Source organism: Chiloscyllium plagiosum, unplaced genomic scaffold (assembly GCF_037043375.1).
Source record: "Chiloscyllium plagiosum isolate Xiang-an unplaced genomic scaffold, Cpla_swu_hap1 HiC_scaffold_18, whole genome shotgun sequence".
Classification (NCBI taxonomy): Eukaryota; Metazoa; Chordata; class Chondrichthyes; order Orectolobiformes; family Hemiscylliidae; genus Chiloscyllium; species Chiloscyllium plagiosum.
In genome coordinates, this window is record NW_028270156.1 from 23716762 (window position 1) to 23742081 (window position 25320).

At 40.2% G+C, this 25320-nt stretch overlaps 1 protein-coding gene across 1 annotated transcript in view; it reads left to right on the forward strand.

The window, feature by feature from the left end:
- Positions 1 to 13423, forward strand: part of LOC122557680 (transmembrane protein 263-like) — a 166184-nt gene extending 152761 nt beyond the window's left edge. Inside the window, exon 3 of the mRNA XM_043705515.2 lies at positions 12043 to 13423. Within this exon, the coding sequence (XP_043561450.1) occupies positions 12043 to 12329 (287 nt within the window). The 3' untranslated portion in view covers positions 12330 to 13423. The remainder of the gene's footprint in view (positions 1 to 12042) is intronic.
- The last annotated feature ends 11897 nt before the right edge of the window (positions 13424 to 25320 follow it).

The following is a 25320-nucleotide window of genomic DNA, read 5'->3' on the forward strand; positions in this document are numbered from 1 at the left end:
CCACTAAGATCAGATGTCATGTCTGGCAGGTCCCCTACCCAGCAAGCAATTGTTGGAAATAAGTCCGCAAGATAAGTTTTTGCAGGATATTGAACTGTAAACATCATAAAAGATTCTAATTTTATTATCCATTAAAGGGAGAGATGTACTTTTAGTCTATCTTCCCGTGATGGACAAACATCATTTAGATTATGAAGTTAGTCCATGTAAGAGAAAGGTAATATTCTTTAACGTAATATAGCTTTCAAAGAAACTGTCACAAAGATTTCAGCCATTTCTCAGCAGCCACAATGTCATTGAAGAAGTGGGAGATGGCTGGATTTTCTTATCCGCTTCAGGTGGTAATTGGCCAGTATTTTTATGCTGTGAATTTTATCTGCTACTTGCCAGCTTGTGTAAATATTATCCACACACTGCTGTTGGCTATCATGAGCTACTTAATTGTAACTTAAATTAAGCAACAAACTCCTCATTCTCAGCCTCCTAATGAATTAACTTCCAAATTATTGTGTTAACAAGGCTAGCATGAGAAATACCTGTACTAACTGTTATCCATCAATCATGTCCCTTCTCCCTATTTTTATCTTTTTGGAAAGAAGATCGTCTCCAAATCTAACTGAATACAATCACAGGAAGATTTTTCAGTTGGCCCTGATTGACCTGCATTTTGCTGGGGCTGCCTGCAATGGTGTGAAAAGTACACTTTATTCTGGCTGACAGAAATGATGTAATAAACTTTCTCAAGAACAGAAGTGATACTGGTATGTAAAAACCTTGGACACTGTTGAGATAGTTGGCCCTTCAGCAGGTGACTGAGAAAGATTGATTCCATTCTTTTAAAGAAATCAATCTCAATTTCCATGGTGAGGATAAATTTTGTAATCCCATTGTGCATCTTGACTAGGGTCACTGCATTCAGAGGGGGATAAAATAGCTTTGAAGTTAACATTTTCTATCAAATTGACCTGCAAAGAGCAATTGAAGTGCTAGCACATTAAAGTTGAAAGATTTCTCCATGACTGTGTTTTCACCAAACAGAGATTCGGTGAATTTTGTACAAACATTCGAAAAAGGAGTTAACTTTAATTGCCGTCTGAATTTCTGTGTTAGTGATTTCTTTGCATTTTACTATGGGAAGCACAATTGCAAAATAGAGATGTACTATGGAGCATAGCCAGCAACAAGTCATTTCTACTTACGATTACTCAGTGTGCTTCAGATTTTAACAATTTCAAGCAGGAAAACAGGAGCAGTATTTGTGTTTTTCATCCATTTTCACTTTGTACCTGTGTTTTTTTGCAAGCTTGGAAAAGGTAATTAAATAGCAAAAGGAAAATAAATGAATTGTGCAGTGTTGGAGCTGGTTGACCCACTGTAGCAATACCATGGCTTTAAGAGGTGCATTTTGTCCATTTTTTAATGGAGAGCTCAGTACAGAGATCCCGAGTGGTCTCTTCCAAGCCAATAAAGTAAACAGCTTGTTAGGCCTTGGGTTTTTTTTAAAGTTAAAACAATAGAAGCAGCAGGAGGGGGTTTAGAAATAGCATGAAAAGGTGGGGAGCAAGCTCCCACAGAACCAGGATTTCAGTTTAACTTTCAATTTCTGTTGGGGTTTAAAAGTTGCTATACATCTCTCCCTGCTGCAGTAAAAAATACTTGAGTTCGTTCTCTCTCAGAATTTTTTTTCTGACGTTCTTTCCTCCTGGATTGAAGAATTGTATGTGAGACCATCTATTTTACTGAATTTGCCTTTGAAAAGGTTGTGTTAATGAGATGTTACTATATTGGGGCAGTTGCCATTTAGTATTTAAATAATCCATCAGTCTGTGAAGGTTTCCAATAGAAGAGTTATTACAAGTCACTTTTGTTGCTATCTTAACTAGAGGGTAAGAATAAAGTGGATTTTGTTTCAAGCCTGGTAATTTGACCAATCAAATTGCATCCAAAACAGAATGCCGTACACTTGCCTTTAAAAATAAAAAGTTGGGATCGAGGCTAACTTGATATATTTGGAGTGCTTTGGTCTCGTGCATACCAGCGCTTCCTCCGCAGAGAAATTAGGTTTATTATGTGCCATCAGCTAAAAATGCAAGTTCTACTAAATGAAAAGCAAGTGTAAAACCCTGAGGTAATATAGTACTGAAAGTAAGTTCAAACCATTAAATCAGTGGTCCAAACGATCATTTCAAATCACAAGGAAATAGACTTATAATTTTGTGAGGTTGGCGTTATTTTGAGAAAGTTGCTTCACACTTATTTTTATCCGTGATGCAAATAATGAACTCATAGATGTTGGAAATCTGAAAGAGTGAAAGTGTTGGAAATCATCAGCAAGTCTGGCAAAATCTGTGAAGAGCGAAATAGGTTAACATATCGTAATTGCAGAAAGTTAGAGATGTCAAGGCAGGAGAGAACATAAAATGGATGATAATGGGGCCAGGACAAACTCAAAAATATTGCAAATAGCTTTTGCCTGGAAAAATGTGTCCAGTGGTTATGAGCACCCAATTGTTGAACTCTGGATAGCTTTCTGGAAGCAATACTATGTTTGAGTACAGGATGGGATTCCATGAGCTTTTGTTGAGTTTCATTAGGGTAGTACAGAAGAACAAGGACAGCAATGTCGGAGGGGGCTGTAAAACTAAAATGATGGGTAGTGCTTGCCATCATTCAAATCAGGGTCAGGCTTGCAGACTGAACAGTGTACGCAAAGCCATTGTCCAGTCATAGTTCGTCTCCCGTTCACTGAAGAGATCACATTGTTAGCAGCAAATACCGTGTTGCAAATTGAAAAAAAAGTGCATGTAAGTTAGTTTTTCGTGAAGTAGTAGTATTTGGGGCCTTGAGTGTTGAAAGCGAAAGGACAGATGCAGTTGAAATTTGGTAATTCAAAATTGGTTCATGTTAAAACATCATGAACATAATGTGTGACAATAGCTAAGCCTAGAGGGAAAGAGGCATGAGTGCAGGCTTCAGCAGCGGCTGAATTGAGAAAAGGGTGAAGAGGGGGCAATGTTAGGGGCCTAGAAATGAATTATCTTTAAGGCACGAGTAAGTTTGGATGCTCATTGAGAGGACAAGTGAGATACCGATGTTGCAACAAACTGGCTTAACCTGAGACTGTAACCAGGGAGAGGAATCAAGTCAACATATATTGAATGGAGTTTTAGGCAACAGACTCCCCAAGCAACGATTTCCCTGGATTTTTATGGGAAAACTCTTCTTCTACTTCTGGCTGATCCCACTGAATGCCAAATGTGAATGCGAAGTAGGACAAGATCAAAAATATATCCTTAGATATATATCCTTAGGAGCTATTGGAAACAGAAAATAAGAACATTCATAAGCCATTTGCCCCTTTTGAGCCTTCTCCACTATTCAATATGATCATGATTTGGAGGAGCCAGTGTTGGATTGGCATGGACAAAATTCACACAATACCAAATTATAGTCCAACAGGTTAATTTTGAAAGCTAGTGCTTCCAAATAAACTTGTTGGACTTTAACCTGGCAATATGATCATGGCTGATCATCCAACTCCATGCCCTGTTCATGCTTTCTCCCCATATCCTTTGATTCCTTTAGCGTTAAGAATTACGTCTTACTCTTCCTTGAAATGTTCAGTGTTTTGGCTGCCAATGTTTGGATGGCAGTGTTCACAGCCTCACCATCCTTTGGATGAAGAAATCGCTTGTCATCTCAGATCTTTGCACTGTGACCCTTTGTTTGCACTCTCCAGTCATCAGGAATATCCTTCCTCTTTACATTTCTGCCAAAATGTGATGCTTTGCATTTCTTTGTATTGGTAAACCACAATTGTCACCTGTCTATCCACTGTTAATTTATATCGTTGTAAAATTCCTTGTATGGTTTTCCATTACCCAAATTTAGTATCAACAGACTTTGATTTAATCCTCTTTATGCCATTGAATAATAATTAATTGAAGGGCTTATTTTAATTGTGTGACACAAATGCATTGATTTCAGCACCATGTAACTATATTGAGCAAGTAGCCATTGTTGAATTTTACTTACATCTCACCCGAACGTAGGGGACATGTAGCAAAATGCTCAGATCTTCTATGCTACACACCCTCTCCACTTTAAACAAGAGCTCATACGTGAAAATGTAAAGCGGCACATGTGCGCAGTTTCATGGACAATCAAATCAACAACACCAGTTCAACAGAGTGAGCTTCTTACATTTTTTACAGTACTTTAATCACAACCAAAACACATGGTTGCAATCCATTACTCAGGAGAAAGTGAGCAGTGCAGATGCTGGAGGCCAGAGTCGAAGAGTGTGTTGCTGGAAAAGCACAGCTGGACAGGCAGCATCCAAGGAGCAGAAGAACGATATTTGGGGCATAAACCCTGATGAAGGGCTTATGCCTGAAATGTCAATTCTCCTGCTCCTTGGATGCTCCATTACTAAAGTTCATGTAATGATTCATAAAAATAAACAAAATCATAATCTGATCAAGCCGAGACAACAGAGCTTTGTGAAAAGGAAATGATTTTTAATTTGTAGATGGTTTTGAATAAAGAAAAACAGATTTGATAAATCTATTCACTGATCCATAAGGTCCATTGACTGCACTTCAATATTAATTAGAGTGATACAGCAAGGAAATAGGTCAAACCTATCCATGTTGACCAGCTATCCTAAACTGAACTAGTCCCATTTTCCTGCATTTAGCCCATATCCCTAAATCTTTCCTAACCATGCAGCTGTCCAAATGTCTTTTTCAATATTGTAACTGTACTGCATCTACCACTTCCTCTGGAAGCTTTTTCCATGTATGTAGCACCTTCTATACAAGTTGCCCCTCGAGTCCCTTTTAAATCTTTTCCCTCTTGCCTTAAACCTGTGCCTCTAGTTTTGGACTCCCCTAATTGCCCTGTTCTTTCCATTCTGTCCAGTTGTTTACTTCTAACTGCGTGTAAAAGAATGGCTTTGCATTGCAAAATGTCACCTGTGCATTGTCCTTTACCTTGTCTTCAGCATTGCGATACCTGATTTAATGGTTTTAGTCTCCTTGCTGAAAGATGACTTTGTGCTATTTTGTAATCTTTGTTAGTGACAGACACTCTTGTACTGATCTAAAGTATACATAATCAGGCCAAGTGAGCGACGAAATAAAGAACTGTGGATACTGTAAATCTGAAATTAAAATTGCTGGAGGAACTCAGCAGGTCTGGCAGTCTCTGGAGTGAAAGCAAGCTCAACATTCTCGGTTCAGTGACCCTTCAGAACCAGTTGAACCATATTTATGTAGCCAATTCCTTCCTGCTGGGGAGATCCCCCTCCACCCTGCCCACTACTAAGAAATAATAGGAAGCCTCATCTTATTCCACTTTCTCAGTAATGACCTAACATTGGAACAGTGTTATTGGCCTAGCTCATCAGTTTTGCACTAGTTTCATAAATGGCAATGTGACTGGAGGATTGTTTGCACCCACATTTGGAGTTAACATAACAGCTGTTGCTCTGTTTCAACAATCAAAGTAATTTGTTTATCTCCAACTTTCATTTATTTTGTGGTGCTTGTTTTATTTTCAGCTTTCTTCTGTTCATCTTCCATGTGCTGTCTTTTTAGCACAAAATGAATACAACTCTTAGTCTTCTTGTTCCAAGTTCAATTTTAAAATCGATCATGTGAGCATTCAAGATTTTTCAGACTCCTGAAACAGCTTTAGATCTGCCACAGTGGAAACCTAGTATTTGGCAGCAACCTGAACTTTACTATGACCAATTTCTCTGTTCTTGCAGACCATCTGGATATGATACTTGCCCACAGATATGAGCTGGAAGTAGATACATTGTATTAGTTGGAGACTCCCCTCAGCAATGGTGGAGACATAGAGAGATACAGTATGGAAGCACTCCCTCCGCGACTCCCTTGTCAGATCCACACCCCCCACCGACCCAACCACCACTCCCGGCACCTTCCCTTGCAACCGCAGGAGGTGCAACACTTGCGCCCACACCTCCCCCCTCACTTCTCTCCAAGGCCCCAAGGGAAACTTCCATATCCGCCACAGATTCACCTGCACCTCCACCCACATCATCTACTGCATCCGCTGCAGCCGGTGTGGCCTCCTCTATATTGGGGAGACAGGCCGCCTACTTGCGGAGCGATTCAGAGAGCACCTCTGGGCCACCCGGACGAACCAACCCAACCAACCTGTGGCACAGCATTTCAACTCCCCCTCCCACTCCACCGAGGATATGCAGGTCATTGGACTCATCCACCGCCAAACCACAACAACCCGACGGTCGGAGGAGGAGCGTCTTATCTTCCGACTGGGAACCCTCCAACCGCAGGGGATGAACTTGGACTTCACCAGTTTCTTCATCCCCCCCTTCCCCCACCCTGTCTCAGCCGGATCCTTCCAGCCTGGCACCGCCTTCCTGACCTGCAGTCGTCTTCTTGACCTCTCCGCCTCCACCCTACTCCGACCTATCACCCTCACCTTGACCTCTTTCCACCTATCACATTTCCAACTCCCCTCCTCCAAGTCCCTCCTCCCTACCTTTTATCTTCTCCTGCTGAACACTCTCTGCTCATTCCTGAAGAAGGGCCTGTGCCCGAAACGTCGAATCTCCTGTTCCCTGGATGCTGCCTGACCTGCTGTGCTGTTCCAGCAATAAAGTTTCAACTTTGATCTCCAGCATCTGCAGACCTCACTTTCTCCATGGAAGCAGACCCACCGGTCCAACTTGTCCATGCCAACCAGATATCCCAAATAAATCTAGTCCCATTTGCCAGCATTTGGCCTATAGCCCTCTAAACCTTTCCTATTCAAGTACCCATCCAGATGCCTTTTAAATGTTGTAATTTTGCCAGCCTCCACCACTTCCTCTGGTAGCTCATTGCATGCATACACACATACAACCCTCTGTGTAAAAAGGTTGCCCCTGAGGTTTTTTCTAAATCTTTCACCTCTGACCTTAAACCTATGCCCTCCAATTTTGGACTCTCCCACCCCAGAGAAAAGACTTTGTCCATTTACCCTATCCATGTCCTTCATGATTTTATAAACCTTTGTGAGGTCACTCTTCAGCCTCTAATGCTCCAGGGAAAATAGGCTGTGCTTATTTACCCTCGCTCTATAACTCAAACCCTTAACCCTGGTAACATTCTTATAAATAGTGTCTGAACCCTTTTCAAGTTCCACAACATCCATCCTGTAGCAGGTAGCACCTGAATTTCTGATTTAAATCTGGAGTTTTGGCAGCCATGGTTCTCAGTGAAATCTGATGGATCACCCCTGCCGACCTAGAAAAAAAACATGCAATCTGCAACTTCCTTTCAGCCATTTCCTCAGCTATGGTCTCTGTCAGCGTATTGACTTTGCTTTCTATTGAAAAGCAAATTCAAAAATTGAATTTATGCATTGGTGCTTAATTACAAGCTAATCATTAAATCTCTTGAGACTCTCAGAAACCTTATGCCACCTGTTCAAAATCCAAAGTTCCAAAATAAATGCTATTAAAATACACAAACTGCATACCTTCCACTATCTATGGTCATCAATTTTATTTATTTTCAGCCAGATTTGTAACCATTTACCATAATTACAACAGTCCTCGATGGTCAGGTTAGATTTCCCATTGTCCCAAATATGCCATCAGCAATCGTTTTTTCAATTTTGTACAATGCTGAGTCAGTGTCCTGAACTAATATGTACTGCTTGTGGAACAATCTTTCAAGCCTCCTTCAAGATCATTAGGGGTTTCAAGCTTTTGTCATAATGTTGTTCAATCCTTTTTTACAAATGGAATGTAAGGAAAAATTCTATCTCATCCTCATTGTCATATTTGTTGTTTATTCCAATGAAGAGAGCAAAATGTGAATCCCTATAGAACCATCTGTAGTTCAATCATATGATGGTGGCCTTGTTGTGCAACCCCAGGCTATAGAAGAATGGCACTTTAGAAACCGTGCTTAAAGTGTTGATGTAATTACATTGCAGCCAATACACACTTTAAAAGAAACGGTCTCCAATTCGTCAATCATGTTATAACGAATTCGTGTTAACAAAATGTGTGTTATTGTAGACTGACCTGTAAATTATTACATTCCCCCAACAGAGGGGAAATAGAACCAAATGTTCACAACTTGCAAAATACTGCACTGCTGATCAGAGTTGCCTCAATAGTTGAGAGTGTGTTGCTGGAAAAGCACAGCAGATCAGGCAGCATCCGAGGAACAGGAGAATTGACGTTTCAGGCTGGAACCCTTCATCATGAAGGGCTTTTGCCTGAAACGTCGATACTCCTGCTCCTCGGATGCTGCCTGACCTGTGCTTTTCCAGCAACACACTCTCAACTCTGATCTCCAGCTTCTGCAGACCTCACTGTCTTCTAGTTGCTTCAACAGTGTCAGTAAACTATCAAGACTGGAGTTTATTTGGGATGTTCAAAAGAAAGTAAGTTTCTCATGTTCTTGGTTACTTTCATCAGTGTGAAAAAAACCAGTTAAAGGTGATGGTCATGAAGGAATCTTTTCAGTTGGGGAGGAGGAGGTGGTGGAGGAGTCGTGAGTCTTGCACTCTGTGTGCTTATGTTGTCTGTTCCCCAAAAAATGTATTTTTACTTGTTAATCATTTTATCATCTTCAAAAAAAATGCAGCTGGCTGGTTCACTTGAAGAAATGATGGCACTGTTCAATAATGCCCGCAGAATTGGGTTGCCTTTTCTATTAGCACTCTTATCTTCAGAATTCCTTTTTCTTAAAGAAACTTGCTTTTAAAACCCTTCCCAGCCCTCAAAAATTACCTTGATTTCTATTCTTTTTTCGCCCTTACTCATGAACTTTTGGACACTTCAGTGTCATGCACACACCATTAACTCAGATATTAACCCATATACTTAGATATTTATAGTTTATTTTATTGCAAATGTGACTACCTTCATTTGGGGATAGGACGTTGATTAAAGCGGTGGTCACAAGCGTATTTCGCATCCAGTTCGATGAGCTTAATATGGAAAAATTGAAGGCCCACTGTTGTAATTAGCTACTACTGACATTTAATATTCTGATTTGAAGATATTGTCCTGTCAGTTTATTATGTTCTCAAATATAGCTTACAGTAACAATTTTCAGATATTGCCTTAATGGGTCTATTTTATGAAAGCATGCTATTGAAGTTCTAAATTCAGATTTTTCTTCATGCACTTGAAAAATTAACTCTGGACATAGTATTGTTAAAGCAATACACTAGGAAGAGCAGTGCAATCAAAGCGCCTTTAATAATGAGCGCTGAATGTAGAGGCTAACTGATGTCATAATCTGAATTATAAGATCAGTATTTGGTCATAATAACGTAATTAACAGCATCTTTTCAGAAGTGCAAGTCCAACTGTAAGATCAACTTGTGGTAAATTGGTATGATACTGTGATAATATATGCAGTTTGACAGAATTCTGATAGATGTGCAATGCAGAAAATAGTAAATGGCTGTGAAATGATAATACCTGCAAAACATTGAGTGTGATGGTTATTGATAATCTTATGGTTAGATTTGGTAAGAATTGATGTCTAGACTGTTGACAAATCATGTGGCTTTCAAAATGTTTTGAAATCTTCACATTATAATTCAACATAATTCTTCAGAATTGATCATTTGAACTCTGTTTACTGACACCCTCTCAGTTTTGACCGATTTGTAAGGTCTTATTTATTATCCTTTGTCATTAGGATTTCCATAGTATTATTTATGTGTACCCTTCTTTGTTATTTCTTGGGGTTGAGGAAAGCCAGCATTTAATGCTCATTCCTAATTACCCTTGGAAGATAGTGCTAGGTCACCTTTCACTGTAGCATTTCATCTGATGCAGGCACACTTGTGCTGTGGTCGAAGGGAGTATGTGGAATGAAGATTACCAACTTGAGACTTGGAGAAAGATTTCTGATATTGCTTTCTGTTTTGAGTACAACTGGAACAGATTTGCTCCTTGCAGCAACAGAGTTATATTTACTGATACTGGTTGCAATGAGCAGATGCTTAGTCTTTCCCCATAAAACCACCTTGTGCTCTTAAGTTATAAAATATCTCCAGGTCCGTGGCATTATATCATTATATCAATAGAAGGTTCTCCATATCTTGCAAGATCTGGTCAATATTCATTTCTCGGCCAACATCACTAAAGCAGATTATCTGGCCATTATCACATTGCTGCGCATGTACAAATTGGCTGCAATTTTTTAAAAAAACTAATCACTGAAGATCTTTAAGAAATGTGGAAACCATAATGGGTGCTACCCACGTACAAGCCCATTATATGAACAGTGCTTTGATTGCAAAAATCACTCCGATTTAAGCAAGCTGTGTTTGTCATTGCCAGTTGACTATTACAGCGGCTGAATGAAAATACTGAATTTGTAACTGACTAAATAATCTGAGGGACTTTGAACAGTTTGATTTAGTTTTATTATTGCTATAAGTTCATGAAAATATCAATATTGTATACATTAGTTTGAAGTCAGTGCTTCTGGTGCAAGAGAAATGGCAGCTATTTTATACTAAGTTTGATATGTTGGGACCACTAAATTGACAGAAACATATATTTAACTACTGAAATTATGGGACATGAGTAATGCTGCCTTTTCCAAAATTCATCTGTGCTCCTGTACAATCAACTACATTGTGGGAAAAAGAGTTTGCACTGTCAAAACTTGAGTCACAGTTCTAACCTTGTCCCAAAATGTAAGTGTGCTTCCTGCACCCACCATGTCAAGTCCTTCAGGGTTGTACATATTTCTATAAGGTCACTCCAGACTGAATATGGTCTTACTAAGGCCTTGAACGACTGTAAGATCACTTCTCTACTTTTATATTTATTCCATTCCTCTTTCAATAAATTAAAAACCTTCTGTTTGTTTTGCTAATCACTTGTACCTATGTACGAATGTGGATGATTCATGTACTAGTGCATCCATATCCATCTGTACCTCAAGTTCTGTCTGCTTTGCTATCCTTCCTGCCGAAATTAATATTTTCACAAGGTCCCATATTGTATTATATCTGCCAGTTGTTTGCCCACTCACTTAACTTGCCTTTATTTGGACTCTGTATGTCCACCTCTTAACTTTCTTTCCTGCCTATCTTTGTTTCATCTATAAATTTTAGCAATCAATCTCATCCAATTTATTGAAATAGATGATAAATAATTGACAAAAATAAATGCTGCACACTTAAATGTATGAAGGATTTTAAAACAGTCAAGAGCATGTTGCAGAAAGCCATAAGGTGATTGTTAGTAAAGGAGACTGTTTGACCTGTTAGCTGGTCCAACTTGTCACCTTGTTCCCATTGTCCTGTCAGTTGTTTCTAACTCAATAGTTATTCACTTCCTTTTTGAAACACTGTTATTCTGCTTTTACCATGTTATATTCCTGAAAGCCAGTTGGTGAAGAAGCACATGATAGCTAATTTTTACTCTGTCTTAATTATTTACAAAGTGAAATATTACAGCTCAGGATTCTAGGCTACTTGTCCAGTGACATTAGCACTATACCATTGTCTTTGAATTATAGAAGACAATTGCCTTTTTCAGGTTTTTATAAGATTGTAAATGGGTGATCTTAATAATTTGCATCAGTAATTATTTATCAACTACATGTGAGAAAGGTTGTTTCTTTGAGATGAGAAAAGTCATCAACGGTAATATTATTGTATAATTTTAATTGTGTGTATGAGACTTTTTTCGTAATCTGTGTTTAAATCAGGGGTATTCTTGCCTGTCTTGGATATAAATTTTGATTTGAATCTGTGCACTCAGTGTCATCCTTGTATTGTCCTGGATTAATTAAAGTAACTGATTTAAAACTTGGAAGAAATTTTTGGAAGGGCAAGTCAGGTGACAGTTATGACTAGTGCTATTGTGTGATAAGCTTAAGTGTATTTCATTGCACTTTACTTTTCATTTTCTTAATTTATAGGTTAAGGTCTCGGAATGAATATATTATGAATGTTCTTTCAATGCTGCCTGCTCTTATTTATAGTAATCATATTTTTAAATCATTTCCATAGAACCCAAAAAGGATCTTGGCATACAAGAGCCAGGAATGATCTGGAAAGTGACTGGTGGACTTTACAGTATCACGAAGGGAGCGGTAGGTGCAACACTTGGAGGAGTGGCTTGGGTTGGAAGCAAAAGTCTGGAACTGACCAAAACAGCAGTAACCACTGTGCCAGTGGCGGGTGCTGGCTTGGTGAAGGGAAGTGTGTCCGCAGTGACCGGTGGAGTCAGCGCTGTGGGCTTGGCTGTTGCCAGCAAGGTTCCTTTTACACCCAAAAAAAAGGACAAATCTGATTGACTAAGTTTTTCGGTATGTTTTCCTTAAAGAAAAACATCATGACTTCAGTGTACCTGGGCATGCCTGGATACTTGTACGTGCTTGGTATTTTTTTTTCAGAAGGGCAACCAAGTAAGTTTTTGTGTGTACAGAAAAGCTTGCTCCCTGCCTCACTTCACCAGTGCAGTTCTCATGCCACATCTTTTCATTGTGTGTGCTGTAAATGACACTGAGCCATTGTTTCCATACTACAGTCAGCATTAATACTGTATAGCTTTGTGATTCTGACTTTTTGACATAAACATTGGCCACATCAAAATTGACAGTCATCACACCAGATGCATAAAGACCATATCCCCAGTGATGATTCTTTCAACTGAAATGTACAGAATTTTTCTTTTGAGCGGGGAATGAAACATTTTGTCGTGATCAAAAAGAAGATTTCTCCACTCTGCCACCAATGTATGTATTGGTTCCTGCAGTATTTTGTATGCTTGTTTTGATCCTGTTGTTGATAATGGGGCTAATTTTCCGACTGCTTTTTATTTGTTTTAAGCAGGATATTATGGGGTGAATGTTGCTTCAAATGTGTCAGTGGCAGAAAATTTTGAATATTCTATTGGGTAAAGTTAGTATCCAGTTTTAAAAGTATTTCCTACATGCAGCAAGTTAGCTTTTTGCTTGTTTGTACTATCCTTTTATCTGCCTAACTAGCTCAGTACTGAGAGTAACATACAACACTATAATGCTTTAGCATAGGTTACATGTTGGTATAGCCTTATTCCTCATTATTGTTTGACTCTTGTTACTTGCTATAAATGACTAGCTCAGCAGGTTATAAGAATAAAATTTGGACTATGACCCCATTTGCAATTAGTGCTGTTTTCCTTTCTGTTGTGCTTTACATTTACCTTTCCATCACTTTTCTGCATACCTGATATTTCTGTAATGTTTATGTATTAAGACTGAAGCAGAAAATTGATTGCTCTTGACCAAAATGCAAAACATTTAGTTTTTGTCTATAATAGAACTATTTTTGCAAATATGACACCTGAAAGCAATGAATTAGACTGTAAGTCTGTATTTTAATGGAAATAAAGTTTGAAAATCACCAACTTCTTTCTGTGTTGAACTTCATATAATTTTTGCATTATAGGAATTCTTAAGTATCAGTATACTTGTGTTGGAAAAAGCATTTTGTGAATTAATTTGCAGTCTTCTTTCCTTTCAACATTGGGTATAAGTCACATTTCGAATGCAATCACTAACAAAGGCAGAATTTGTGTATGTTCGTAAAGGGAATGCAAATGTTAATTCTGAAATATTATTTAAAATGAAAATGCAAGAAAGTAACAGGCAACATTGGTTAATAAAGCGAAATTTGAACCAAAAGCATGAAATAATTCTCTCAAACTGATACACATATAGAATAACCTTCCAGAAAGAACAATGGAGGTGAAAACACTGAAATCTCTTTATTAACAATTAGCTGCTGAACTGATGGGAATTTAGAATCTCTCAGGGCGGATGAATTAAAATCAGCCAATTGACTTCCTTCATCTTTAATTATATTGTGGAAAAATCTAGCTCCAAGAAGTGAGTTTAACCAGTATTTCTAGAGATTATGCTGCCCTCAGCAGCATTACCACTGGCAGAGGGTCATGCCCTTCCGGGTCACTAACTACTATCTACATATGTTTTACATAGAACATAGAAGAATACAGCGCAGTACAGGCCCTTTGGGCCCTCGATGTTGCGCCGATCCAAGCCCACCTAACCTATACTAACCCACTATCCTCCATATACCTATCCAATGCCCGCTTAAATGCCCATAAAGAGGGAGAGTCCACCACTGCTACTGGCAGGGCATTCCATGAACTTACGACTCGCTGAGTGAAGAACCTACCCCTAACTTCAGTCCTATATCTACCCCCCCTTAATTTAAAGCTATGCCCCCTTGTAATACCCGACTCCATACGCGGGAAAAGGTTCACACTGTCAACCCTATCTAACCCCCTAATCATCTTGTACACCTCAATCAAGTCACCCCTAAACCTTCTTTTCTCTAATGAAAACAGCCCCAAGTGTCTCAGTCTTTCCTCATACGATCTTCCTTCCATACCAGGCAACATCCTGGTAAACCTCCTCTGCACCCGTTCCAGTGCCTCCACATCCTTCCTATAGTATGGCGACCAAAACTGCACACAATATTCCAGATGCGGCCGCACCAGAGTCTTATACAACTGCATCATGACCTCAGGACTCCGGAACTCAATTCCTCTACCAATAAAAGCCAGTACGCCATATGCCTTCCTCACCGCACTATTTACCTGGGTGGCAACTTTCAGAGATCTGTGTACATGGACACCAAGATCCCTCTGCTCATCCACACTACCAAGTATCCGACCATTAGCCCAGTACCCCATCTTTTTGTTATTCTTCCCAAAGTGAATCACCTCACACTTAGCTACATTAAATTCCATTTGCCACCTTTCTGCCCAGCTCTGCAGCTTCTCTATATCCTGCTGTAACCTGCCACATCCTTCCTCACTGTCAACAACTCCTCCGACTTTCGTATCATCCGCAAACTTGCTCACCCAACCTTCTAACCCCTCTTCCAGGTCATTTATAAAAATGACAAACAGCAATGGTCCCAAAACAGATCCTTGCGGAACACCGCTAGTGACGGCACTCCATGAAGAAACTTTGCCATCAACTACTACCCTCTGTCTTCTTCCATCCAGCCAATTCCTAATCCAAACCTCCAACTCACCCTCAATGCCATATCTCCGTATTTTCTGCAGTAGCCTACCATGGGGAACCTTATCAAACGCCTTACTAAAATCCATATATACCACATCTACCGCTTTCCCCTCATCAACCTCCTTCGTCACCTTTTCAAAGAATTCAATAAGGTTTGTGAGGCACGACCTGCCCTTCACAAAACCATGCTGACTATCCTTGATCACATTATTCCTATCCAGATGTGCATAAATCCTATCCCTTACAATTCTCTCTAAGACTTTGCCCACAACAGAAGTGAGACTCACCGGCCTATAGTTACTAGGGTTATCCCTACTCCCCTTTTTGAACAAGGGAACCACATTTGCTATCCTCCAGTCTTCTGGCACTACTCCTGTAGACAAAGAGGACATAAAAATCAAGGCCAATGGCTCTGCAATCTCCTCCCTTGCTTCCCAGAGAATCCTAGGATAAATGCCATCAGGCCCAGGGGACTTATCTATTTTCACCTTTTCCAGGATTTCCAACACCTCTTCTCTACATACCTCAAAGCCATCCATTCTACTTATTTGTGACTCAGTATTCACATCGACGACAATGCCCTGTTCCTGAGTAAATACTGAAGAAAAGTATTCATTCAGTGTCTCCCCAATCTCTTCCGCCTCCACACGCAACTTCCCACTACTATCCTTGACTGGACCTATTCCTACCCTAGTCATTCTTTTATTCCTAACATACCTATAGAAAGCCTTAGGGTTTTCCCTAATCCTACCGACTAAGGACCTTTCATGTCCCCTCCTTGCTGCTCTTAGCTCTCTCTTCAGGTCCTTCCTGGCTACCCTATAACTCTCAATCGCCCCAATTGAACCTTCACGTCTCATCTTGAGATAGGCCGCCCTCTTCCATTTAACAAGGGATTCCAATTCCTTATTAAACCACGGCTCCCTCGCACGACCCTTTCCTCCCTGCCTGACAGGTACATAATTATCAAGGACACTCAATAGTTGCTCCTTGAACAAGCTCCACATATCATTTACACTCTTGCCTTGGAGTCTACTTTTCCAAGCCACACATCCTAAGTCATGCCTCACCGCATCATAATTTCCCTGACCCCAGCTATAACTCTTGCCTTGTAGTACACACTTATCCCTCTCCATCACGAGAGTAAAAATCACCGAATTATGGTCACTATCCCCAAAGTGCTCACCTACCTCTAATTCTAACACCTGGCCTGGTTCGTTACCCAGAACCAAATCCAGTATGGCCTCACCTCTTGTTGGCCTGTCTACATATTGTGTCAGGAAACTCTCCTGCACACATTGAACAAACACTGACCCATCTAACGAACTTGAGCTATAGCTTTCCCAATCAATATCAGGAAAGTTAAAGTCCCCCATAACAACCACCCTATTACTGTCACTCATCTCCTGAATCACCTTCCCTATCCTTTCTTCAATGATTCTAGGACTATTAGGAGGCCTGTAAAAGACTCCTAACAGGGTGACCTCACCTTTCCTATTCCTAACCTCAGCCCAAACTACCTCAGATGGCAAGTCCTCATCCATCGTCCTTTCCACCACTGTAATACTATCTTTGACAAGCAATGCCACACCTCCCCCTCTTTTACCCCCACCTCTGACCCTACTAAAACATTTAAATCCAGGAACCTGCAACAGCCAATCCTGTCCCTGTTCTAGCCATGTCTCCGTAATAGCCACAACATTGAAGTCCCAGGTACCAACCCACGCTGCAAGTTCACCTACCTTATTTCGTATACTTCTTGCATTGAAGTATACACACTTCAAGCCACTTTCCTGTTTACAGACACCCTCCTTGGAAATTGATGCCATGTTCCTAACCTCCCTACACTCCAGGCCCTGCACCCTGAAGCTACAATCTGGGTTCCCATGCCCCTGCAGAGTTAGTTTAAACCCCCCCCAAGAGCACTAGCAAACCTCCCCCCAAGGATACTGGTGCCCCTCAGGTTCAGGTGTAGACCATCCTGTTTATAGAGGTCCCACCGTCCCCAGAAAGAACCCCAGTTATCCAAAAACCGGAATCCCTCCCTCCTGCACCATCCCTGAAGCCACGCATTTAAGTGTTCTCTTTCCCTATTCCTCGAATCTCTATCACGTGGCACGGGTAACAAACCAGAGACAACAACTCTGTTCGTTCTAACTATGAGCTTCCAACCTAGCTCCTTGAAAGCCTGTCTAACATCCTCGGCACTCCTCCTACCTATGTCGCTGGTGCCAATATGGACCACGACTTCGGGCTGCTCCCCCTCCCCCTCCAGGACCCGGAGGGTCCTTCGCGCTTTTAAAGGGGGAAAAAACCTACCCAGGTAAGCTTACACTAACTGCTTCCGGGTCTCGGCTGCCCCTCTGGTCGTCGTCACTTCCCCCTGGTGCTCCCACTCTTTCTGTGAAGAGAGAGAGAAAGAGAAAAAAAAACACCGCTGCCCGCTACCGGTAAGCACTTTTAAAACCAAACGGTCTTACCTTCGCTGCTGCTCGCACTGGAAATGACCGACGGCTTCGAAGGGTGAGTATAAATACTCACCGCTTTCCTTCCCGGCTGCCCCTCTGGTCGTCGTCACTTCCCCCTGGTGCTCCCGCTCTTTCTGTGAAGAGAGAGAGAAAGAGAAAAAAAAAACACCGCTGCCCGCTACCGGTAAGCACTTTTAAAACCAAACGGTCTTACCTTCGCTGCTGCTCGCACTGGAAATGACCGACGGCTTCGAAGGGTGAGTATAAATACTCACCGCTTTCCTTCCCGGCTGCCCCTCTGGTCGTCGTCACTTCCCCCTGGTGCTCCCGCTCTTTCTGTGAAGAGAGAGTGAAAGAGAAAAAAAAACACCGCTGCCCGCTACCGGTAAGCACTTTTAAAACCAAACGGTCTTACCTTCGCTGCTGCTCGCACTGGAAATGACCGACGGCTTCGAAGGGTGAGTATAAATACTCACCGCTTTCCTTCCCGGCTGCCCCTCTGGTCGTCGTCACTTCCCCCTGGTGCTCCCGCTCTTTCTGTGAAGAGAGAGTGAAAGAGAAAAAAAAACACCGCTGCCCGCTACCGGTAAGCACTTTTAAAACCAAACGGTCTTACCTTCGCTGCTGCTCGCACTGGAAATATGTTTTCACTTAGTGAGGGAAGATGTACAAGCTATTTGAAGGAGATTGAGAAATTGAAGCTTAAAGCCCATAATGTGTGCAGTTTTACTGGTTTTCCTCCTGCTGCAAAATTAGATTCACACTTCAAATCAACAATAGAATGATTATGGTCCTCGACAAAACCTAGAAATTGAGAGTTCAGCATCGCAAGGTGTGACTTTAAATCCAATAAGTCTGTCTATTGGTGTCCTAGCATCAAAATATAACACCAGCTATCTAACTTTTAAATAAATCTTTAAAAATAATGCTCGACATGCAGGAAAGGATACCAGTTACCCTGACCTCGTCTGGCCAATACTCAACTCTAGTGCTATTATGTAGTGTAATTTGTAATAGTATACCACTATGAAGTAGCTGAAAGTCACTATTTCATTGTACTAACACATCATTTCTACGGCAAGAAGGTGGACCCACCAGTTTCTCAGAAGCTGGAACTAAACAGCATATATAACTTGGTCAGTGTTTTCCAGAAGCAGAGAACAGTTAATCAAAGTAAATACAGAAGGAATTGATTCAAGGACTGTTAACACAACTGATTGTATGGAGTTTGCACATTCTCCCTGTGTCTGCATGGGTTTCCTCCGGGTGCTCCGGTTTCCTCCCACAGTCCAAAGATGTGCAGGTTAGGTGAATTGGCATTGCTAAATAGCCCGTAGTGTTAGGTGAAGGGGTAAATGTAGGGGAATGGGTCTGGGTGGGTTGCTCTTCGGAGGGTCAGTGTGGACTTGTTGGGCCGAAGGGCCTGTTTCCACACTGTAAGTAATCCAATCTAATTATAAAACCTTATGATCTAGTACTAAATTTAATAGATCCTAACTTACAGAAGTAGATTTTTTATATGACTACAGAAAGGCTGAAAAATGTGTTGCTGGAAAAGTGCAGCAGGTCAGGGAGCATCCAAGGAGCAGGAGAATCGACAGCTCGGGCATAAGCCCTTCTTCAGGATTCCAGCAACACATTTTTCAGCTCTGATCTCCAGCATCTGCAGTCCTCACTTTGTCCACCTGTATTGTATTGACATATTTCTGGTTAAGCCAGTTATTATGTTTCAGAATTCCAGTAGTGGAAATACAAAATAAAATGTGATTAATATGGATTTTTTTGTCTTGAAGGTGAATGAATGGGGGAAATGATTAAAAACTACAGATTGGTTTGTTGCATTTATTTTGCAATGCATTGATATTAGATGTCAATATTTAATGTTTTAAATGTTTGAAAACATTGTGTTTTCCAAATGTTTCACTTCTGACTTGCTCCTCAGTAATTTTAGTAACATGACTAATTTCCTAATAGATTTTTTGTGCTAACTCAGTTTCTTGCCCAGGACAGTGTTGATATTTGCAAGCAGCTACCTGTATACAGAATCCTCCCTCAGGAAGTGGTCTTAAATTAGCTTCTCTCTGCGCTTATCTCTATGACAACCAAATAGGAAGGTAATGATTGCCGTGACTGAAGTACTTTTGGATGTTCTGCAGTTGTGATGGATGCAATACGATGCAAGTCTTTTGAATCTTTTAATGTTGACAATGCAGTTTAATTCAACTATTTTAACAGCTAACCAATACAATGATTGCATTGCATATAAATAGTGTCTTGACACTAACCTTTCAGTGCACTTCGAAGATGGTATTGGTCAAAATGGATCACTGACAGAGTGGCAATATTCGTTGGGTTGGAAACTGGCTTGGATTTTAAGAGTCATGAAGGAAAGGAAAATTTTAAATGTGAAGGGGTTTAAGGAGAGTATTGGAGTGTGGAGTAACAATAGCTGAAGAGTCAGAGATATACAGTACGGAAACAGACCCTTCAGTCCAACTTGTCCATGCAGACCAGATATCCCAACCCAATCTAGTTCCACCAGCCAGCACCTGGCCCATATTCCTCCAAACCCCTCATATTCATGTATCCATCCAGATGCCTTTTAAATGTTGCAATTGTACCAGCCTCCACTACTTCATCTGGCAGCTCATTCCATACACGTACCACCCTCTGCATGAAAACGTTGCCTCTTAGGTCTTTTTTTTATATCTTTCCCCCTCACACTACACCTATGCTCTCCAGTTCTGGACTCCCCGACCCAAGGGAAAATACTTTGTTGATTTATTCTATCCATGCCCCTCATGATTTTGTAAACCTCTATAAGGTCACCCCTCCGCCTCCAACACTCCAGGAAAAACAGGCCTAGCCTATTCAACCTCTCCCGAGAGATCAAATCCTCCAACCCTGGCAACATCCTCATAAATCTTCTGAAGTTTCACAACATTGTTCCGATAGGAAGGGAGACCAGAATTGCATGCAATATTCCAACAGTGGCCACACCAATGTCCTGTACAGCCACAACATGACCTCCCAACTCCTGTACTCAATATCTGACCAATAAAGGAAAGCAAAACACATGCTTTCTTCACTATCCTATTACCTATGACTCCACTTTCAAGGAGCTATGAACCTGCACTCCAAGGTCTCTTTGTTCAGCAACACTCCCCAGGACCTTACCATTAAGGGTATAAATCCTGCTAAGATTTGCTTTCCCAAAATGCAGCACGTCGCATTTATCTAAATTAAACTCCATCGGCCACTTCTCGGCCCATTAGCCCATCTGATCAAGATCCCATTGTAATCTGAGGTAACCTTCTTCGCTGTCCACTACACTTCCAATTTTGGTGTCATCAGCAAACTTACTGACTGTACCTGTTATGCTCTCATCAAAATCATTTATATAAATTAAGAAAAGTAGTGGACCCAGCACCGATCCTTGTGGCACTCCACTGGTCACAGGCCTCCAGTCTGAAAAACAACCTCCACAGTGCCCTCTGTCTTCTACCTTTGAGCCAATTCTGTATCCAAATGGCTAGTTCCCCTGTATTCCATGAGATCTAACCTTGCTCACCAGTCTCCCATGGGGAACCTTGTCAAGTGCCTTACTGAAGTCCATATAGATCACATCAATTCTCTTCGTTACTTCTTCAAAAAACTCAAGACATGATTTCCCACGCACAAAGCCATGTTGACTATCCTTAATCAGTCCTTGCCTTTGCAAATACATGTACATCCTGTCCCTCAGGATTCCCACCACTGACATCAGGCTCACTGGTCTATAGTTCCCTGGCTTGTCCTTACCACCTTTCTTAAAACAGTGCCACCACGTTCGCCAACCTCCAGTCTTCCGGCACCTCACCTGTAACTATCAATGATACTTAAATATGCAGAGTATTTGGAGCAAAACACAACAATTAATTGCACAATACATATGATGTTATGACCATTATAGTTAAAAGGGGTTCATAGCTGAGAACTAAGTAATTATGGGTATGTAATTTTTCAAAAGGACAGTCAAGAAGGAAAACATTCTGGGCACCTATCGGATAGTATAAATACGCTGGCAAGAAATGATCTTGAATTGAAAAAAACTAGAATACATCTAAATAGAGGTAAAAAGGGATTGACCGCTTAAGCTAGTGCCTTTGGATTTTCCGTTTTTAATTGGAGAAAATTGTGGATTTGCCTGTACTGAATGTCAGACAAATAGCCTGATAGCACAGATGTAGTCGAGTGATCTGGGTGTTGATTAGCAGGTGGATAAGAGTGGAACTAAACATGGCCTGGGAAATAGAGTGGAGTTGCAAGAGAAACATGGTGTGGTGAGTTGTTATGCCTCTTCTCTGGATTAAAAGATTGGAATCAAGTAGATTTCAAAGACTTTGCACAATCCGAATTTGCAATTCGGTGCTACAGCAATCACTGCATACTGACTTACAAATTCGATAAAAATTAAATTGACATACATATAAATGAAGATCAAATGTTCCATGATTTAACTACCTCCATACCATTACAGAAACTTGGAAGATTAGACTTGTAACTTTTCTCGTTAATAAGCTACATAAAAGGTTAGTTTTCCACTGTGATTTTGTGTATCAGGCCTATCTTGGGTATGTAAGCTGGTGGAAAGAATTTTGTTTATAATTAACATTTCCATACTTATTCTTCTCATTGTTGCTAGAATTCAATATTTGGAAGGAAGAGTAGTGTTTTTGTTGGAAATCCTGGAGTCGAGGTGAAACGGCACATTTGTACTTAGTGCTTTTCTCACTGTCAGTGCTGATGAGATATCAAGATGAAAGCTCACTGATCCCTCCAAGGAGAGATGAAAATTGGGCAGAAAATTGCAACTGGGCTGCTTTTACATACTGATCAATTTTAAAACAGCAATAACTGACCATCTTAAAAGTCAGTTGCATAAATGGCACTTGGCAAAGGTAGATTTAAAAAAAAACACTAAAAGCTTAGAAATTGATATACTCACAGAAAGTTTTGATGGGAAAACGTGTGTAGATGATGTGTTATGTAGCATATTTTCTCGGGTTTCATTTGAAAATAATGCCTATTGATACGAAGGGGAGGTTGAACCTCTCTGATAATTAACCCAAACTGTTACGGTAGGAGTAGAGGTCCCGTCTAATAATTAAACCGGAAACACCTGGAAAAGCTCACCTCACCTCTTAATCTGTTAAATGAAAGAAATCCTTGATATTCACCTCTATGAGCAACAAGTAACTATTTATTTTACTCTAACAGTGAGCAAGTTAACAGAATTACGAACAAACCAAAAAATTCTCCCCAAGCACTAACTACTCCCTAACTAAACAAAATTCTAATAGTATGCTGTTCCAATAAAGCCCAAGTAATAAGAAAACAATAAATTAACACTTAGACTCAAACTCCACACAGAATGTCTCTTCCAGAATGTCTCTTCCACTGTCTCACCTATCACAAATATCTTTCTTTCAGGGATGATTTCACTGGGAGTTTTTTTCTGAATGTGTTTCCGTAGAATTTTGGTGTCAGGAATATTATCTAAGGATACCCTTTATGAATAGATGGTGCTATTTTAGAGAGTGTGGCAATTTCTGAAAGAGATGTTTTTCTCTGGCAGTTTGCTGTCACTTCAGATGGCAGTTGACTCTCCACAATTTCCAAATGCTTTCATCTTTTATACCCTTGATGACCTATTAATTTCTTTATGATCCGATTGGTTCCAGGTAGTCAAACAATCAGAGTTAAATTTTGACAGGTTTTCAGTATCTGAGGGCTTAGTTTAAATTAATTGGCTGATTCAAACTAGTTTCCAAAACATCAAAACAAGCCTAAGGTTTCCAATCACACAGGAAATTGTTACATGTTTCAATTTTAGAGCTGTCTGTACATCAGCTGCTGACAGACATTTCCTGGTTTGAAACTCCAAACTTAGAAAATGACTTTGTCTTCACGGGACCAAGCACGCTTTCCTCCTCTCATTTTACAAACAAGTTCCACCTTCCTGCTTTCCACTTCACAAGTACTCTACACAAATTTGTAACACTGTATATTCCAACGATAAATGCTCTATAACAAAAGGGAGTAGAGATCAGAAGGATAACTAGTTTACTTCTGGCATGGAGGTGTTATTGACTTTAAAAGTTGATTAAATTCAAACACATATATCACTTTTTATAATTAAGTTGAAACAATACAAAGTTCTATACCATTGGAAATCTATGTAATATTGTGTATATTCATAAGTCAAATCATAAAAATCTTTGGATTTTGAAATACTGAAGATTTGTGATAAAGGGTTTACTTTGTGACCCCAGCTTTAGTTTTCCTCTTTCTGATTCTGATTTCCGACATGCTAAGAGACTGAAACCAAGCCAACTAAACTTGATGGATTCAAATTTGAGGAGAGTGACAAATGATAGTATAGCCGGTGTGTTTGAGCACAAATCTAGTGATTGTAATTGTTATAAAAGTGACTAGAAGAATCCTATTTGGGCTATCAGGTCCTATTATGTTTCAGAGATCGTAGCGATATCTGGGCAAGAGAATTAAAAGTTAACTGTGAAGCTAAAGAGTATTACTTTTATTAACTCTGAAGCTGAAGACTCAATTGCTTTCTGTCCCTACTCCAAACTCCATTCTCCAGGAACCAACTTCATCCTTCTTGCTGGCAAAAATCTGATATTAAGCCAATTTGTTCACAACTTTGGTGTCCTATTTGATTCTGAATGAGTTTCTGAACTCTCATTGATGTCATCACTATCTATTTCCTCATAACCCTATCTCAGTTCAGCTGCTGCTCAGTTCGTCCATCACTTGATTATTAGTGCATTCCTGGCTTCCCACATTCCACTCTCTGTAAGTTTAAGACCATCCAAAATTGTGTCTTAAGTTGCAGTTAGTGCCATTTGCTGTAAACACTCTGCTCACCTACATAGGCTCCCAGTCAAGCAAATTATAATTTTAAAATTCTCATTCTTTTTAAAACCCTCCATGTCTCTTGCTATAATCTCCTTCAGCTCCACAACCCTCTAGAATATTTGCATACATTTAATTCTGGCTGCTTGTGCATCCTGATTTCAAATGCTTCATCATTGGCAATATCTTAAGTTGTGTTGGCACTAAGCAGTGGAATAACCTCCCTCCACCTCTCGAAATTTGTTTTTCTGATTTAAGTCACTTGTTAAAACTTAACCAAAACTTTAGTTTAACAGTTACCTGTCCTAATATCTCCTCTTATGACTAGGTGTAATTTTATAAAGCATCTTTGGGTTTTTTTTATATTAAATGCACTATATAAGTAAGTTGTTTTTGAGGTGAAGATGTAGGGAAAGTATTACGGCAATAGGTTTCTTCCTGACATCCCCAGAGTCATAGATGTTAATCTTTAGCCAGTACGATTCACTCCATGTGATACCAAGAAGTGGCTGACTGAGTTGGATCCTGCAAAGGCTTTGAGCCTGTCAACATGCTGGCAATAGGACTTGTGCTCCAGAATTAACTGCAAACATAGTATTATGACACAGACGTAAAACCCCTCTGCTAATTAAAACTAACAACTCAGAAAAGCTTGTCATTTACTAAAATTGTGAGTGAGTGAAAGAAAACCCCTGATTTCCACTGTTTACAGTAAAAATGAATTATTTTCCTAACAGTGAACAATAAACAGAAGCTATTATAAATCCGAGCCCCCTTTTTGTTAACTCATCACTATCTGGCCCCAACTGTATTAAAAGATGAGTGTGTGTTGCTGGGAAAGCACAGCAGATCAGGCAACATCCGAG